Source organism: Dendronephthya gigantea, unplaced genomic scaffold, assembly GCF_004324835.1.
Source record: "Dendronephthya gigantea isolate DGI-Jeju-01 unplaced genomic scaffold, DenGig_1.0 000147F, whole genome shotgun sequence".
NCBI classification, from domain to species: domain Eukaryota; kingdom Metazoa; phylum Cnidaria; class Anthozoa; order Malacalcyonacea; family Nephtheidae; genus Dendronephthya; species Dendronephthya gigantea.
In genome coordinates, this window is record NW_021163157.1 from 321,902 (window position 1) to 338,609 (window position 16,708).

Here is a 16,708-nt window from a genome sequence, read left to right on the forward strand (position 1 = left end):
TGCATATATCGGATATTAGTTGCGCGCTGTCCTCGGTACATCGATCCAAAATGCTCACGCCAGTTCATACATGCCGGCGTATTGACTGTTTTATCGGAAAACCTTTTTTAATTAGCTGTATCCTACATACCCGTTTTACAGTGACTGGCATTGGTTACTATGTCGAATATTTAATTCTGTTTCAATTTATATTTATCGATTTTTTGAACTGATTTGACTGCCTTTACTTTATTACTTCGAGTCTTTCCAAAAATTTATTGACATGGTTTTGCAACATATAGCGACTTTGACATTTTAATAAATTATAAGCAAATTTTTTTTACCTGCTAACTGAATATCGCGTGGATTGTTTCCCTTGAATTGGTGCGCTCGACCTTCGTCGACAGCCATCAGTAAATTGCCTACTTCGGCCATCTCGAGTGTTGTATCCGGTATCGATAAAACTCCTTGTGCACATGAATGTCGTGACCGAGATGTCGTGCAAGCCAGCCCATTTCTGTCTCGGTCATGTCCACAAGTTGACTGACCGTCGCGACGTATTTTCTCAAATTAGTCGATGTTATTAGGCGAGGCTCTTTTAAATTTATCTGGGCACATATATGGGTCATAACATCGTGGCCTCTCAACGATTTGGTGGACTTGCCATTGTTGACAGCAAAGACAAACTCGTTGTCTTTGCTCACTCCTCCCTCATCTCTCGTTTTGTTCAGTGCCATGATCCCCTTCTTTACATCATCGGTAATGATCACTGGCACTTTTCTCCTTCTCTTTCCCACAATTTCCACCATATCAAATCTAAGAACGAAAAGAGATATTACATATATGCCTTTATTACATAGAGGCCTTACATATTTTAAAGAACAAGGGCAATTGAGCTACAAATCTTATGCATATGTTACATGGTTTTTTTCCGACGAGGATATTACTAGATTTTAGGTTTTGTTCCCTTTTATTTCCCAAGATTTACAGGTTAACAGCTTTTAACTTATAGCTTTTTCTAAAATCAACTGTTTCACGTTTTTCATACGTTCTTCGACGTCCGCGGTCTTAATTACCGTACGCTAGAGCTACTTTATGTAACGTTATTAAACTGCTCATCTAACACATATAATAACACTTTTATTAATCCTCGATCGATCTGTGCGGAGAAATACCAGATCTTTAAAAAGATTGATTGTTTGAAATACTATTTAAAAATTAGAGTTAAAAACAAGAGTTTTTATGAATGTTTTTAAAAAAACCCCGCAGAACCTCAATAAACAGGAATTAACCTTAATTAATTTACCTTTCAATCACGATGGTAAAAATAATTAGCAGAAAATCGAATATTAATTACCTCTTCGCTTGTTGAACATAATCAGCCTTGTTAGGCACACTTCGGCTAGCTTCCTCCATCTTTCTGCCGTCACATCATCAGTCACCTTCTTTGTCAACTGTTCGATTTGTTCTGTGACGTGCTTTCGTACGGACAGGAGATCTTCCGTGATGGGCAGAAGCTGAGGTGTGTTGTGTTTCTTCAACGCTAGGTTGTCAAGGGCAGGCCTTGATATTCTATCGTGCCACTCGGCATCGTATAGCTGGAGAAGATCATCTATGTCCGATTTTTTTTGGCCGATGGTTTTGCAACATATAGCGACTTTGACATTTTAATAAATTATAAGCAAATTTTTCTTACCTGCTAACTGAATATCGCGTGGATTCTTTCCCTTGAATTGGTGCGCTCGACCTTCGTCGACAGCCATCAGTAAATTGCCTACTTCGGCCATCTCGAGTGTTGTATCCGGTAGTCGATAAAACTCCTTGTGCACATGAATGTCGTGACCGAGATGTCGTACAAGCCAGCCCATTTCTGTCTCGGTCATGTCCACAAGTTGACTGACCGTCGCGACGTATTTTCTCAAATTAGTCGATGTTATTAGGCGAGGCTCTTTTAAATTTATCTGGGCACATATATGGGTCATAACATCGTGGCCTCTCAACGATTTGGTGGACTTGCCATTGTTGACAGCAAAGACAAACTCGTTGTCTTTGCTCACTCCTCCCTCATCTCTCGTTTTGTTCAGTGCCATGATCCCCTTCTTTACATCATCGGTAATGATCACTGGCAGTTTTCTCTTTCTCTTTCCCACAATTACCACCATATCAAATCTAAGAACGAAAAGAGGTATTACATATATGTCTTTATTACATAGAGGCCTTACACATTTTAAAGAACAAGGGCAACTGAGCTACAAATCTTATGCATATAATAACACTTTTATTAATCCTCGATCGATCTGTGCAGAGAAATACCAGATCTTGGTTAATTGATGCAAATTTCGCCCTGTTGGCTTGGCCTGAATGGAAAACCTCGATCTGATTTTCTCAGCATTATTTTTCCCACTGGCTTAATAAGAACTTAATTTATTATTGTATATATTTACCGTTTACAAAGCTCCCGCGCTCACTACTTGAGAGTGACTCCAGGATTTCTTTGTTGTGCACTCTGTTCCAGTTTCGCTGTTGTTCAAAAGTGCTTAGTTTCATTCGAGTGACCTCGCCACCTACAGAAAGATAAGATATTTTCACATGAGAATACATTAACTAGATATCCATACCTATGTTCGCAACTATGACATAGTTGAACAAAATTGTGTAATAGGATTCGAAACGTGCATAGCAAATTGCTCGCGCGCGCCTTTATCTCTATCAATTATTTTCTTACCTAATATTAGATATAATTGCGATGAATAAAGTATTTTTACCGCTCGTGGTTCAACCATTTTTTGTACTACAAAAATATACATTTTTATATACGTCAAATGCGTCTCAAGACTTAGAACTCTTAAGATGGTAGTTCGACAGATTGAAAATTTCAATTATAGATGGGTTTGAATTTTTGCTATTCTAAACGATTGCCCGTCTTAGATCGTAAATGATACCGACGGAAATCTTTAGCTTAATTGAAAAAAAATCAATCCGAATTACAATAGCTGGAATGTTACAGTATTCTCAATCGGAAACGTTTGGTCCCTGTGAAAACCGTCCAAAAAAGATAGAAAATTCAATCGAAATTTAAATCGTTTGGACTAAGAGAACTTTAAAAAGATTGATTGTTTGAAATACTATTTAAAAATTAGAGTTAAAAACAAGAGTTTTTATGAATGTTTTTAAAAAAACCCCGCAGAACCTCAATAAACAGGAATTAACCTTAATTAATTTACCTTTCAATCACGATGGTAAAAATAATTAGCAGAAAATCGAATATTAATTACCTCTTCGCTTGTTGAACATAATCAGCCTTGTTAGGCACACTTCGGCTAGCTTCCTCCATCTTTCTGCCGTCACATCATCAGTCACCTTCTTTGTCAACTGTTCGATTTGTTCTGTGACGTGCTTTCGTACGGACAGGAATTCTTCCGTGATGGGCAGAAGCTGAGGTGTGTTGTGTTTCTTCAACGCTAGGTTGTCAAGGGCAGGCCTTGATATTCTATCGTGCCACTCAGCATCGTATAGCTGGAGAAGATTATCGATGTCCGATTTTTTTTGGGCATCCTGTTCTCTGAGCGCTTGGCATCGGATGATGACTGCCGCCTTCTTCGGTTCATAGCCGCAGTGGACTGATGTCGCTGGGGCCTTTTGATGATGTGCCATCGTTTTCTTGGTATCCACCGATATTCCTCGGACATTGAACTAGGGTGTAATTTCGGCATTTTGATATCAATTTATGCCAAGGTATATATAGAACTAACATTTGTTGGTTAAATACAGAAAGAGCGAGGTATATATTTTTGGCTAATACTTTATGGGGTCCTTGGCAAATACCATCCATACATTCTGGGGACTTCATCTATTGTATATTAAAAAGGGTTTCAATTTAAGCCTAGCCTGCAGAGTATTTCATACAAAATTGATCTAGGAAATATTATTTTTTGGCATTATTGTTGAATGAAAGATTTTTATATCTTCATGTTCATGTGAAGATGGTATATTTTTATCTAAGTGATGATGATTCCTGGTTAAATACATGGTCTGAAAATACACTTTCATGGTCTGAAAATTAAGTCTAAAATATAAAAATATGAACATAAACAAACTGTATTGCACATATGTTTATTCACACATTATATGAAGTATATTTCACAATATAGGCACTATATTTCGTAAGAAACAAAGCAAATTAGGAACGATAATTATTGTACATACTTCGTTCAATTCTTCATCGAGAGAAAGCAGTGGTTCTCGTTCGTGTGCTGGGGCATTTGTTCTCATTTGTGGAAGTGTAATGTCTTCGCCAAAGTCATGCTCAAAATCGGCAACAAATTCGTCGTCGCTATCGCTTTTTTCATCGCCAGAATCGGCTGAAACTAAGTCTAGAACGTCTTCCCTGTTGTACACTTTGTTAGCCATATTGCATTTCACGAAAACAAGACTTTTGCCAACAAAAAAGCTGTATATTTCAGACAATTTCGAACCGTTTGTTGCGAGCGTGGTATGAAAAGAATGCAAATCTATCCCAGATTGCATTGCAGTCTCTAATAACCTGCAAACCCGCAAAAAACGGCAAAAATAGATGACGTAATCTTCGGGGGATGTATACGACCCCCTCCGAAGTTCAAGAGTATGTGAAATAGCGAAATAGAATATGGGAAATAGCGGCGTGTAATATTTTTGTACAATACCTTATGAGGTCTTGAAAAATTATCATCAATACATTCTGGGGACTTGACATTGCCTGCGGAGAATTTGAGTGAAGCCTGTACAGTATTTCAAACAATTTCGTCGGTGAAGAAATCATTCTTATGTCTAAGAATTCTAGCTTAAATTTGCCTTTCAGTGCACATGCAATATGGGAAAAACTGATATATAATATACTTATCTCGGCACGGGGGCCATCAATAAGTATTGACTTGGGGTCATATGTCAGGTCTCGTAATGCCTTCTTTCCAATCCCCGAGGATGAACCGGCCGTAATTATTTGTTGCTCTATTTCGAAGTCCGCGTCGTAAAATGAACAAGTTTGTGCTTATGTCCGTGGTCGTGTATGGAACTCATCAGGCGTGCCTATAGACTTTCGCCAACATCGGCGTCGGGATTGTATTCTGGCAATGGTTGTAGTGAATTCTTCGGTGCCATTATAATATTCTCACTCTTTGTTCCGATTTAAGACGGGGGTCCACCCAAAATTTTTCCTGTTGTTCAAATCGCTATAAAACAGTCACTTTTCCTAAAAACCATGGCAAACTATATATTGGTTAGACGACCTTTCCCACCAATGGTCTTTCCATCTGCAACTTTATTTTTATTTGTGGCTTTAAGGTTGAGAAGATGTTTTCCTATTCTTTTCTGAACATGTCCAACACAGTCCATTTTCTCAACCTTGCAATCTGTATAAACATCTTCTACGGATGTGAATGCTTTGCTATCGCCATCGCTGACCATCCACTTCTGTGTTTCTGTATGGATCTTTTCCGAAGTGTGACTGCATCATCACATTCCATTGCAGGTGAGCTTCCCTCATAATTTATATCACACTCCCACTCACACTCTTCAAATTCATCATCTTTACAAACTGACCGCTTAAGAGAGCACTTCTGGCACACCTTTGACAACACATGATAGTCTAACGCTTTTTCTGTGTTTACTGATATGACAAACACAATTCCTGTTAATGATGTGAAACCTCTTTTTGCCCAGGTTCCATCAAAACTCACAGCCACATCCAAAATATCTCCATTGCTGAATTTGCCACTTCCTGTGGAAACATACTCATATAGTTCAAGTGAACAAGTTTGTGCTTATGTTGACCCCCGCCTTAAAGTGGTCTTATACGCTTGAGTTTTTTTTTTCATTTAGAGCATTATGCTATATTTGGGTTTTAAATTGTAAAAGATAAGTTCCTGCCACTGAATCATTCACTTGCACACACGTTGTGTCCATGGTTACCTTGCCACGCCCATTTTATTGCGCAATATCAGGTGGCACGCCAAAAATGATTACAATATGATGTGAACCAAAACAAAGTATGATCTAAAGGCGTATGCCACCTATTTTTCCACATGAAGGCCCCGTTTACACTGTACCGGATTCACTTGTCACGATATCTTCGTTTGGCTTTAAAGGGCAATGGTTAGAAATAAATACTTATTATTTTGATAGTTTTGGTATATTTGTTTCGATCTATGACAGTAAAATTTTTCACTGCCTTTTAACAGCTACAAAATTTGAACCCCTCCGGAAGCAATCCGGTATAGTGTAAACGGGTCTTAATGAAAATACTAAGAAAACGGCATAACTGAAAGTAAACAATAGGAATTTACACAGAGATGATTTTTTCATGCATGGGATTTTTTTAGTTCACATCATAACTTGATAAGTAATGAGCTTAATTAATGTTTCCCCTTCTTTTTCCTTGTTCTTGTGCAGGCGAAATAAGGCAGGTACATTGTTCTTCATTGTTTGGAGGTTGCCTTTGTTGCTCCTAATAGCAATGCCATAATAGTTTAGCATTTTGTCAATCGTGTTATCAGTCAACTTTCTCTTTCTACCCAATCCTTTCTTTTCCCTTTTTCAAGTTTCGTAATGCTGTCCCAAGTCGTTTTTGGACATGTCCAACACATTCTTATTTGGATGTCACCGCATTTTGCATGACAAGATTCGAAGCATGCGACCCGCAATGGAAATACAGTGCTAGCGGTTGTCGTTCTCTTACCCTTGCTCGGCACCCCGAGTAACAACCGCTCATGTTAGCTGTCCCGTCATATGTTTGCGCACGTAAGTTACTTATGCACAACCCAAACCGACTCAGCACATCAAATATCATGCTATCCAGAACATCACCGGTAGTGCCCGAAACTTCATCAGACCAACAAAGTCTTCATGTGTATGTATAAGTCAGAGTCGACGTGTCGTATACAGATTGATTCTTGCTCTAAACCATTCACATTTAACCAACCGGCCCCTAGTCATTAATCATGGACATTTTAGCACCATCACGACTTAACTAAACACTATATTTTGTAGGACTGTGACCATTAAGTGTGCACATTCTTATCTAATAATATACAATTAAGAATATGCCAGATAATCAATTTCATCATAATTACATTTCAAGATTGTATGAAATGCACAACAAATGTGAACTTACATGCTTTTGGATTTCATTCCTGAATGCATCATAAAAGTTCACCTGGGCACCTTCATTATATCCCGGTGTGCGCTCAATGTGACAGAGCTGATTTAAGGAATCCTTACACTGCGTAACCAGATAAGACCGAGGTAATGACTCTCCGCTTTGAATCATGGTTAGCTCATGGTAAGCTGCTTCACCAATGCAGAATTTATCCTGAATCAAAGTACTGCTTTGCTTTTTTTTTGTTCAGCTTCTGGCAAATCTTTGAAACTTCTCGGTTCATGTCCATTAAATTGTAAGTCATAATCAGTATCATTATTGTCGGATAATTTTTGAGGCTCTAATGTGACTCCATATGTCTCAGCGAACCACAAACCTTCTTTCAACTTGAGTTTTCAGTTCCTTTAGTTTGCTATTCTGTTCTTTCCTCCCCCAACTCTGGTATAGCTTTTCCACTGTTTTTAAAATCAACTGGAATACCCATTCTGTCGATGTACTCTCTCAGTGCTTCATTGGTGTTTAGTTCCCTGTTATAATCATTTTGCACACTTTCAGTCTGCTGTTCAGCAGCTATCGTAGACAACAAAATTAGTCATAAATGATAATTTATATAATAAAATATTTACAAAACCACATGTTCATATCATGGGTAAAATCATACCAGTGTTCGAAGTATTTGTACGGAACATAAACAGTTAAAGTAATAATTTCTTATGGTGTAGTTCATTGCATTGGATAATTAAGGAATTTCTCACTAGATAAAGAGATTAAATTTATTCAAATGAAATGCTTTTGAAACGTCATATATCCTGGATATGTTTTTTCACGTCCGAATTTCGCGATATAAAGAACCGAGAGTAAACAAACCTCGAGGACAAGCGTTTTTTTTTGTCTCGCTATTTTCAGCTCACCCTTTATTATTCGCTAAAAATTCGCGCTGGTTTTTTTTGTTTTTATTTTTTTTTTTTATTTTTCGTCGACGCAATTAGCCTTTCCCACGATGACGTTTTGGGGTACTTTCAATTTTTTCAAACGGGTTTTAAAAATCATAACAACATAAAAAGCTTTTTTCGCTCGCATGATACGGCAATTTCTCCACGAGGGACGAATAAACCGTTCTTTTTTTGCTGTTCGATTAAGTTTAGGTTTAATTGGGGGTAAGAATATATTTAATGCATGCAGATTATTTTTCTATTTTAATAATATCACTGTTATTTCGCCGTTTAAAGATCTGGTCATGTATGGGCGCGTTGGCACATCGCACACGATTGAAGAATACGATCAAAAACAACAATACGAACCATTTACATGCATTAATTCGCGAACACATTACGCATATTACACGCTAATAATTATAAGCTCCAAGGTTATCATATGAACAAAATCTTTTAATATAAGCGCGAATTCCAAAGTGTAAGACAATTAAAGTGAAAGTCGTGTCCGTATGCAGACATATCATGCGGTTTATTTTCATTTTTGAACTTCTATACTTTTTAAAGTACGATGTGCTTCTGAATGGATGTCTTTACTGCAAAAAGTGACAAATTGCATTACGATTTCACATTAAAATTTTGATTCATGAGTAGGGATGTGTTCACTGCAAAAAGAGCCAAATTGCATTAAGGTTTCGCATTAAACCAGCGTCGCTGACATGCGCATTATACGTGGCTTGGTGAACGATTTGATCGATTTAACCTTTCGTTGTTCACGAAGTTTGCATGATATCGCACCCTTCTCAATATTCGTGATGACAACGGCTTTTGAAGACTGTTCGCATGTTCCTTAAATGTCCTTGAATATCCGAAAACATTCAAAGCTCTTCACAAGTGCTTAAAATTCACCTTTCTGTGGCGTGCGAACCCAGCACTGAGCTTCTTGAAAATTTTGTACCTGGAAACAGTTTTTCGTTTACGTACCAACAATTGCATGGTTTCTCGATTTACCTGCGAAATCCGCTCCTGAATGTAGTGAGTAGTTTATCACTTGCTCCATGATTTCCACCAAGTTATTTCCAAATTTAAATAATCTGTCTTATTATTGTTGACTGTTTTGTGACTTTTTGTTCGTAAACATTATTTGTTCGTAAAATAATAGAAATGTTTAAATATTTGTTCCAATGAAGAGAATTTTCTCGTGTGGTATTTTTTTGTAGTTCTTCGCTGTTGTCGTTTGTTTTTGTACGTTTGTATGTTTTGTATATAGATTCCTTTCCTAATATTTTCCTCTATAATCGTCTTTTTTCACATTTTTCTGTCACGTAATACACATTGCTGTATTCGACATTGCCAATTTTGTGACTATTCTGTTGAGTTGCGATTATCTGTGTTACCTGGAATATTCTCCATCTCGTGGAAAGAAGATGTAATGTTGGACTCAAAAGACATTAATTCATCGTGATATGCAACCTTACCGAAGCTACTTAATTTAACGGTTCTTGGTTACCATTTTATGGAACATGGAATTTTCACGAGTTTTAACGAAATTGACGTGTGATCTGCTATTATCTATTGGTCAAGAAATTGAGAAACGACTATTAATTGCCTTTGATCGATTGCGTGTGGATACTGGGATGAAAACAACTAAAACAGATCAAGCACATCTCCAGTGTTGAGAGGTGGTGCAGATCGACTAGGTCTCAACACTGGAGCGCATACAACGACGCCCTACCGAGTATATCATGAACCTGACATTCGATTGTGATATCGACTACCACCAGCGTCTCATCATGACTCTCTACTTTCAACATGTTCAAGAAAAATCTCTTTAACTACTACATGACAGCGCTTCAGAATACTTACGAACCAAGAAAACCCACGAACATGGAAGAGTATCAGCTTGAAATGCAATACAGCTCGTAACATCTCAACAGCACCGACATGTTGCTTTTAACTTCTTTCACATATAGTTCACATTAATTTACTGATTAATCCGTCCCTCCGTCGGTGCGGGACCACAGTAATTGGCTAACGCTGTTTAGGCTACCCTGCCATCATCATTGCATGTATTGTGTATATGTTTTTCGTCTTTTTTGTGTATTGTAATATTAGTATGATGTGGCAAATGTAAATAAATAAAAAATAAAAGCAACTAAACTCCTTTAAACCTGTGTTTGGCCTCGTACCCAGCCTCGTAACCAAGCGCTTTAATAGAATGATAATTTTATATAACGTTGCACTCAGCTATTGTATAGAGATCAGCTGGAAAAAGCGAGCGCGGGGGGTGCTTGCAACGCTTACTACTTTGCGCCTGGGTACGAGGTTGCCTCGTGGATAAGAGCCTTGTTTTCATCGTCGTAATATATTGTGATAAACATGACACCATTTTGTTGTGATGGTCTGGGAACAAAGCGCTAGTAAATTATGTTTTTGGACAATTTATCGCCATCCTGATATGGTTGATTCAAATATGAACAGTTCTGGCAAAGACTTAATCTTGACGTAGGTGGGTGAAGTATAATGAATAATGTCAATGACAATGTCTGTTTCGACCCTTGGTCCAAATATTAGGCATTTCAACTATTATATACATGAGGAAATATTTTGCAACAAGATAGGTGAAAATTTGAAAACGTTCTAATTTACTTTGAAGAATTATTTAAACATCGTTAATTGGTATAACAAACAATCATTTGAGCGAGTTCGTAATTTGCATGCCACTTGATCGCAAAGCAGGGTTTATATACATGTTTATATACAGGGTTTATATACAGGGGTCATATCCCTTTTGGTTGTCATGATCAATTCCAAGGAATTTTTTTTGCATTGTGGAAACCCTTTCGCAAAGCTTGATTTCGAAACGAATTAATATAGCTAATAGAAATCAGCGTATACCCAAGAAACAAGTTGGCGCCATGCATGGAAGTGCAAATTTTTACGAACAGCGAATATCCATAATAGAAAGTATATACGAATAGCGAATATCCATAAAAGCATTCTTTTGGGACTTTGCGACAATTACGGTGAAGATTATAATGGCTTTTCACGCGGGACTGCAATGAAAACAATTTTAAAAATACCGTACATGTCAATGGAAAGCTTTCGATTCGAGAAACATGTATATTTGCCTATCGTATTCGCTAATATGGCAAATGGCACTCTCTATTTAATATTGGTTATGATTTTTTTACCAATTTCACTTATAAAGTTTGAGTTTATTACTCGCTATATTGTTTTGTATATAAAAGAATATGTGCACCGTTGCCGTATAACGTCTTGCATGACTTACAGAAATCTAACAGTTTCAGGTGCATGTGAAACTATTTCCCAGAATAGCCGATAGTTGCATGTTTTGAAAATGAAAAGATATTGTGCCCTTGACGGGCTTCGCTACAATGCCTGCGTAAGGAAATATACAAGTGCTTTTGGCACAGCCCTGAATGACACTCAGACATTTCGTGACATAAAAAAGCCGTTTCTTCGTCTCAAGGAAATACTTCCCGCTTGTAAACACGCAAGTACATGCACGAAAAGGCATCTGAAAAATCAACAAACTCAGGTATGTATTTATACTCAAGAAGTCTGAAGGCGGTTTCTATATTATAAGGGTTTGATTTTGGATTTCTTTCAAATATTGCAGTCTGTGCCGGTTGGATATAGTGTTATGCAAAAGCAATTATCAGAGTGCGTTCGCAGTATACGCATATATTTAGGCTATATAAAGTATTGCACCAGGTGTTCCTTATAGTCCTTACTAAGTCCAAATAACGCAGTCAAACACTGTTATTTTGAGGGAGTTATTTTAACTCCTAAAATAGGAGTTACGGAAAAAGGTACAGAACAACTCACTTTTTGGAGTTAAAAGTAACTCCAGATTTGGAGTAAAATATTAACTCCGTTTTTGTAGTCAGAATAACTATCATTTAGGGGTTAAAATGTAACTCTTAAAAAGGAGTTAAGCAGTGATAACTCCACTATCGGAGTTATATTATTTCTACTTTTAGAGTTCTGATGCAAATTGTGTCTGTGTATTGGATTATTAAACTAAAAAAATTAAAACCAAAGGTTCTCGTAGTGTCATATTGGTAAATTTATCTCACAAAATTTCTTTTTATCAATTCACATGCATTTGTATAATATTGTGAGTTGTATATTTGAAAAGACAGATCAATACAAAAGCTCTGAATTGCTATATTAATTGTCGGAAAGGATCACCTTTTCATAGCCCACTTTTAAATAATTCTAACATCAGTTTGTTGCTTTTAACCTCAATAATACTCTTCCTATACCCTAAATTATGGACTACTTCTGAAAGACTTTGATTACTGTAAATTTTAAAGTGATAAAATGTCCTATTTAATATTGATTTTTGCATCCGGCCCGCTTGAAATGCATCCGGCCCGGTGTGAAATGTGAATAAAACGGCCAAACCAAAGCAACGTAAGGCTAAAATGTGTAAAAACCTTTCCGGAAAAGGCTAAAAGTATGTTAGAAATAAAAAACATACCCGAAAAACGTATTAGTTTGGATTTTTTACTCCTTTTTTCGCTGCATTTTACGTTGTTTTTCTAGTCGATTTGCCCGAATTTGCCGTGATTTAGTTGCTATGGTAACAATATCTGCCATTTCATTGGCTGTTTCCCGACTAGGATATCCTTTTAAGGAGTTGTTGACGTATTAAAATTCTGAAATGGCTTGCAGCCTTGTAGATTGCAGAAATTATAGTTTTTATATAGTTATTTGCTAATTTTTTTGCTTTTTTTGTGTTTCATGAAGTCAATAATGTAAAGGTAAAAAAATAAACACGTTATACACCGCAGCTTCAGCCCGGAGGCAAAAACTGTGCTCTCGGTCTCGAAAACTTCCCTCGGCCTACGGCAAAGGTTAAAAAATAAACACATTATATTTTACCGGCAGCTTCGGCCCAGATACAAAAAACTGTGCCGACGGTCTCGAAAACGGAAATAACGACCTCACAGCCAGAAATAACATATATAACCAATAGATCATCGTCAGCCCTGCCATTTTTCCCTATTTTATGGGGGGAATGGCTTTGATATACAGATGAACAGAACAGACTTATAAACTTGAACTTAAAAGTTAAATGCCGTAGGAAGAAACTTTATACATCGGGATGAAGAAAGATATAAGTTAAAATATAGGGTTTAGAAGTCAAATTATATTAGTGGCACAAACATTCGTAATTTTTACAAGCCTTTTCCGCCTTTTTCACTCCAGAGTTAAATCAATTCACGTTTATAAGACTAAAATTTATAATAAACTATTAACCCGCTCCTCTTGTGCACGCCATTTTGAATTTTATTTAACTCCAAAAAAAGAGTTGAATTTTTATCACCCCCAAAAAAGGGTAATAGGTGAGTCAAAATAACTCATAAAAGAGGGTTAGATTGCTTAACTCCCCCAAAAGGAGTTAATTCTGCATAGTTAATAAGGTCTAAAAATTATTAACCCCGCAAAGAGAGTTATTTTTACTCCAAAACTATAGTTAAATTTTTAACTCCACTAAAAAAGGATAATGGGAGAGTTAAAATAACTCCCTGAAAATAACAGTGAATAACAGATGAGAAAATTTTACGCGAGCGGGATCCAGTATGATTTCAGCACTATGTAATTGGAAATGATCTGCACTTAAACAATTTGAAACTCGCTGTTGCTTTCTGCATCAATCTTAGCTTTCTTGCCATACTTTACATAATGCATCGTGTTTCAACTTGTTGTACGGACCAGTACACTAGCAGATTGCCTGCATCGTTTTTATTTAGTGGAGACTGATGATGCATGAGTGTCTGAAGATGTCAAGGTGGCTGATGTGATATAGAATATCTATATCTGTGCGCAGTAGACAATGACCGATTTGAATGCGGAAAAAAGGAAAAATATATACCCGCACTATATCTCATTGGTGAAAATGACTTGCTGTCGACAATTACGACTAAACGTAAACAAGGTTAAATCGGCTGAAGTTTTAAAGGTAAGACTTTGTCAGGTGATAACTTTCATACGTAGGGTCAAAATTGAAATATTTTGCTGAAGAAAAAGTCTTGTAGCTATAGCTTAGCTGTACACAAAATACCCGAATCAATATCAAAACTATATTTAGAACCGTTGTTCAGATCAGTTATGATTCACGAGGACCCGGGTTAGAATTTAACACACACTCATGCACGTTACACTTCCTTATTCGTTCGTGTATTTGTATGAATAATCTATTTATGATTGATTCATCTGAATGGTAGAGAAAATTAAAATTGATATCCGTAGCACTAGATATAAAGATAATTAAAACTGGACCTTGGTTGTACGGGCATGTGTAAGTACTGAAGATTAGCTACATTTTTTTGGTCAAATTTGAAATTTGTGGAATATAAATTCAGAAGTGATTAGTATTATCACCCGATATACATGCATGCACTATAACCCCTCGCCAATTTGAACAAAACAACCAATTTCTTAAGGTAGCTAACTCTTAGCCTATGGCTATATAATTATTATGACATGTCTCAAATGAGTCGCAGCTGATATTTCTATGATTCGGAAACAAAAGTAAACATCACCCGTTTTTCTGCTGCATTAAGCTGCCATTTAATGGTCTCTTTCAGCTTTAAGAAGTTTTGGTTAAAAATTCAACCTTTAAAACAATAGAACAGTACAAAATCTTTCAAGGACTAAGTATCAAATGGTCTTCGAATATTCATGCATATATTATCCGTGAATATTAGCCTTGAAGTCATGAAGTGACTTTATTTTTAGCGAATACAGAATAAACAAAATAGACATACCTAGTATAGTAAGCTCTTGGTAGCTCATATAGATTATACATCGTTCTTGTAAACTATATTTGTGCTTTTGTAAAAATTTTATTATCAAAAAATAGTTGCGAAACGACAGTTAATAAATTATTTTCTGACGCTCTAAATAAAACACAAACATTCCTTCTTTCATTACGTTGATTACCAATTTTTACTCGTTTACTCGTCACCAATTTTTACCCATGACATAGAATTTGGACAACTTTCGATTCGGCTATGTCCTGTCAAAATATACCCGGGTGTAATAATATATTTTAATTATTAATATTAATGTTTAATAAATTGTCTCAAGCACATTAGCCCCTATCTATGATTTGATAATGGAAACAGGGGGACTCTTACAAGCAACAGGACTAAGATCTTAAAGGTCTCTATAATAGTATACTTTAAACTCTGATGGTACATTTCAGTGAAATATAATATTTGCTCAGTCCTTCGGCAAAATGCAATAGCCTTTCTGTTCCACTTTCTTCCCTACTTTTCCTTCCCAATAGAGGAGGAACGAGATTATCAATATTCCGAGGGAGAAAATTTTACTAATTTGGAGGATTGACCATATTCTTTTTAAATTCGTGCTAAATTACTCCCTAAGCTCCGCATCCTCGTGACCTCGACCCGTGGCAAATTCGAGGAATTTCAAATTACAAGCAAACAAGCAATGCTAACATGCATTTGGTGGGGAAATGAAAACGTAATAAAAGAATACGATTATGAATATAAAATGATTAAAGATATTTCATGTCATTTTCACTCAACGAAGGACAAATCATTGAATATTCTACACTCTTTCGAGCACTTGCAATGATGGCGTCTTAAAAAAATAGTCCGGCATTATATTGCATCAGGCTTTTATTAGGATGAGTTATACAAATTCTTGAACTTTAAAAGTCTTCGTCGCAGGAGAAAGGTCTTAACCCACCACACACGAGATCTAACAGCTGAGCAAATAACCTCGCGAGTAGGTTAATTAGCTCACCCGAAATCCGGGAGCAGACGAGAGAAACTTGCCTTTCGAGGCGAATTCCTCACGAAAACTATATCCGCACACAAGGTAAAGTTGCTGAGTAAGAGCCTCGCGAGGTCTTTATCTCAGCTAATTAATAACTAATTTTATTCCCATTTTAGTATCTATTTTTACTCTTTTTTTAAGACCTTGCCATATGCATACTCTTGAATAAAGGAAGCGAAGAAGACATATTCCCAATAAGGTCGTGAAATGGATCAAAAGGAATGCACCATGATGAAAGTAAGGGTAAAGCTTCTTTTTCCGTTTAGAAGATTAAATTTTCATGGATTTAGGTTTGTATATTCCTAAAGGTAAGTCACTTGAAACAACTGTACTAATGCAGTTTTGTATTTCAAATGTTTGTGTTAAACCGTTGTTTTATTCATATATAGTATATGCTGATAATTATTTAACTAATCAAACATGTTGTTTGTTTTAGCTACGTCTCTGATCTGTTTATATATTGCATGATTTTTGTCTGGAAGGGAAGACATTGATTTGATGCCTCTCCGAAAGTTTTTTTTGACTTTCATCTGCCAGACTTTGAGTTCCAAGGAAAAGATTGAATCTCAACATGAAAATAGTTTGTTTTTTGCGAGTTTTTGCAAACTATGTCATATTTCTTGTTGTAATTGAATCTTAAATTTCTTGGAACATCTTCGCGATGTTTGTGCAAATTGCTCAAACTCATCGCAATGCGCTTATGTTAAATTTGTTCTTAATTCATTGCATGCTTACTGCTTACTGATCAGTGTATGGCCCAGTTTATACGTCGTATTTTGGTCGCGTCGAATGCAATTCAAACAATAGATAATTAGATGTTAAT

The 16,708-nt window shown here is 36.4% G+C and overlaps 2 protein-coding genes and 1 long non-coding RNA gene across 4 annotated transcripts; 1 reads left to right on the top strand and 2 right to left on the bottom strand.

Annotated features, from left to right (window-relative positions):
* Positions 1-401: 401 nt before the first annotated feature.
* On the bottom strand, positions 402-1,579 carry LOC114536811. Its single transcript, XM_028558154.1, has 2 exons — positions 1,337-1,579; positions 402-795 (listed from the first exon to the last, which is right to left on the bottom strand). Exons 1-2 carry the CDS (start codon positions 1,393-1,395, stop codon positions 402-404), a joined length of 453 nt encoding a protein of 150 aa, XP_028413955.1. The 5' UTR covers positions 1,396-1,579.
* A 49-nt stretch (positions 1,580-1,628) lies between these two features.
* On the bottom strand, positions 1,629-7,863 carry LOC114536789. Of its 2 annotated transcripts, XM_028558135.1 has the most exons (5): positions 4,186-7,863; positions 3,255-3,672; positions 2,705-2,770; positions 2,424-2,543; positions 1,629-2,148 (listed from the first exon to the last, which is right to left on the bottom strand). In XM_028558135.1, exons 1-5 carry the CDS (start codon positions 4,504-4,506, stop codon positions 2,132-2,134), a joined length of 942 nt encoding a protein of 313 aa, XP_028413936.1. In that variant the 5' UTR covers positions 4,507-7,863; the 3' UTR covers positions 1,629-2,131. The 2 variants fall into 2 exon arrangements, with proteins under 2 accessions (XP_028413936.1, XP_028413938.1); XM_028558137.1 differs by lacking the exon at positions 2,705-2,770.
* A 2,469-nt stretch (positions 7,864-10,332) lies between these two features.
* On the top strand, positions 10,333-16,689 carry LOC114536792. Its single transcript, XR_003688484.1, has 4 exons — positions 10,333-10,552; positions 11,537-11,605; positions 13,830-14,038; positions 16,027-16,689. It is a non-coding gene; the product is annotated as an uncharacterized LOC114536792 (long non-coding RNA).
* The last annotated feature ends 19 nt before the right edge of the window (positions 16,690-16,708 follow it).

Excerpts from the sequence above, each read along its gene's own strand:
- LOC114536789 (XM_028558135.1), bottom strand. The coding sequence starts at position 4,506 with ATGCAATCTGGGATAGATTTGCATTCTTTTCATACCACGCTCGCAACA. Across the intron at positions 2,771-3,254 it reads TATGTTCAACAAGCGAAGAG|TACAAAAAATGGTTGAACCA; the intron begins GTAATTAATATT and ends ATATTTTTGTAG. Across the intron at positions 2,544-2,704 it reads GCAATTATATCTAATATTAG|GTGGCGAGGTCACTCGAATG; the intron begins GTAAGAAAATAA and ends ATCTTTCTGTAG.
- LOC114536811 (XM_028558154.1), bottom strand. The coding sequence starts at position 1,395 with ATGGAGGAAGCTAGCCGAAGTGTGCCTAACAAGGCTGATTATGTTCAA. Across the intron at positions 796-1,336 it reads TATGTTCAACAAGCGAAGAG|ATTTGATATGGTGGAAATTG; the intron begins GTAATTAATATT and ends TTTCGTTCTTAG.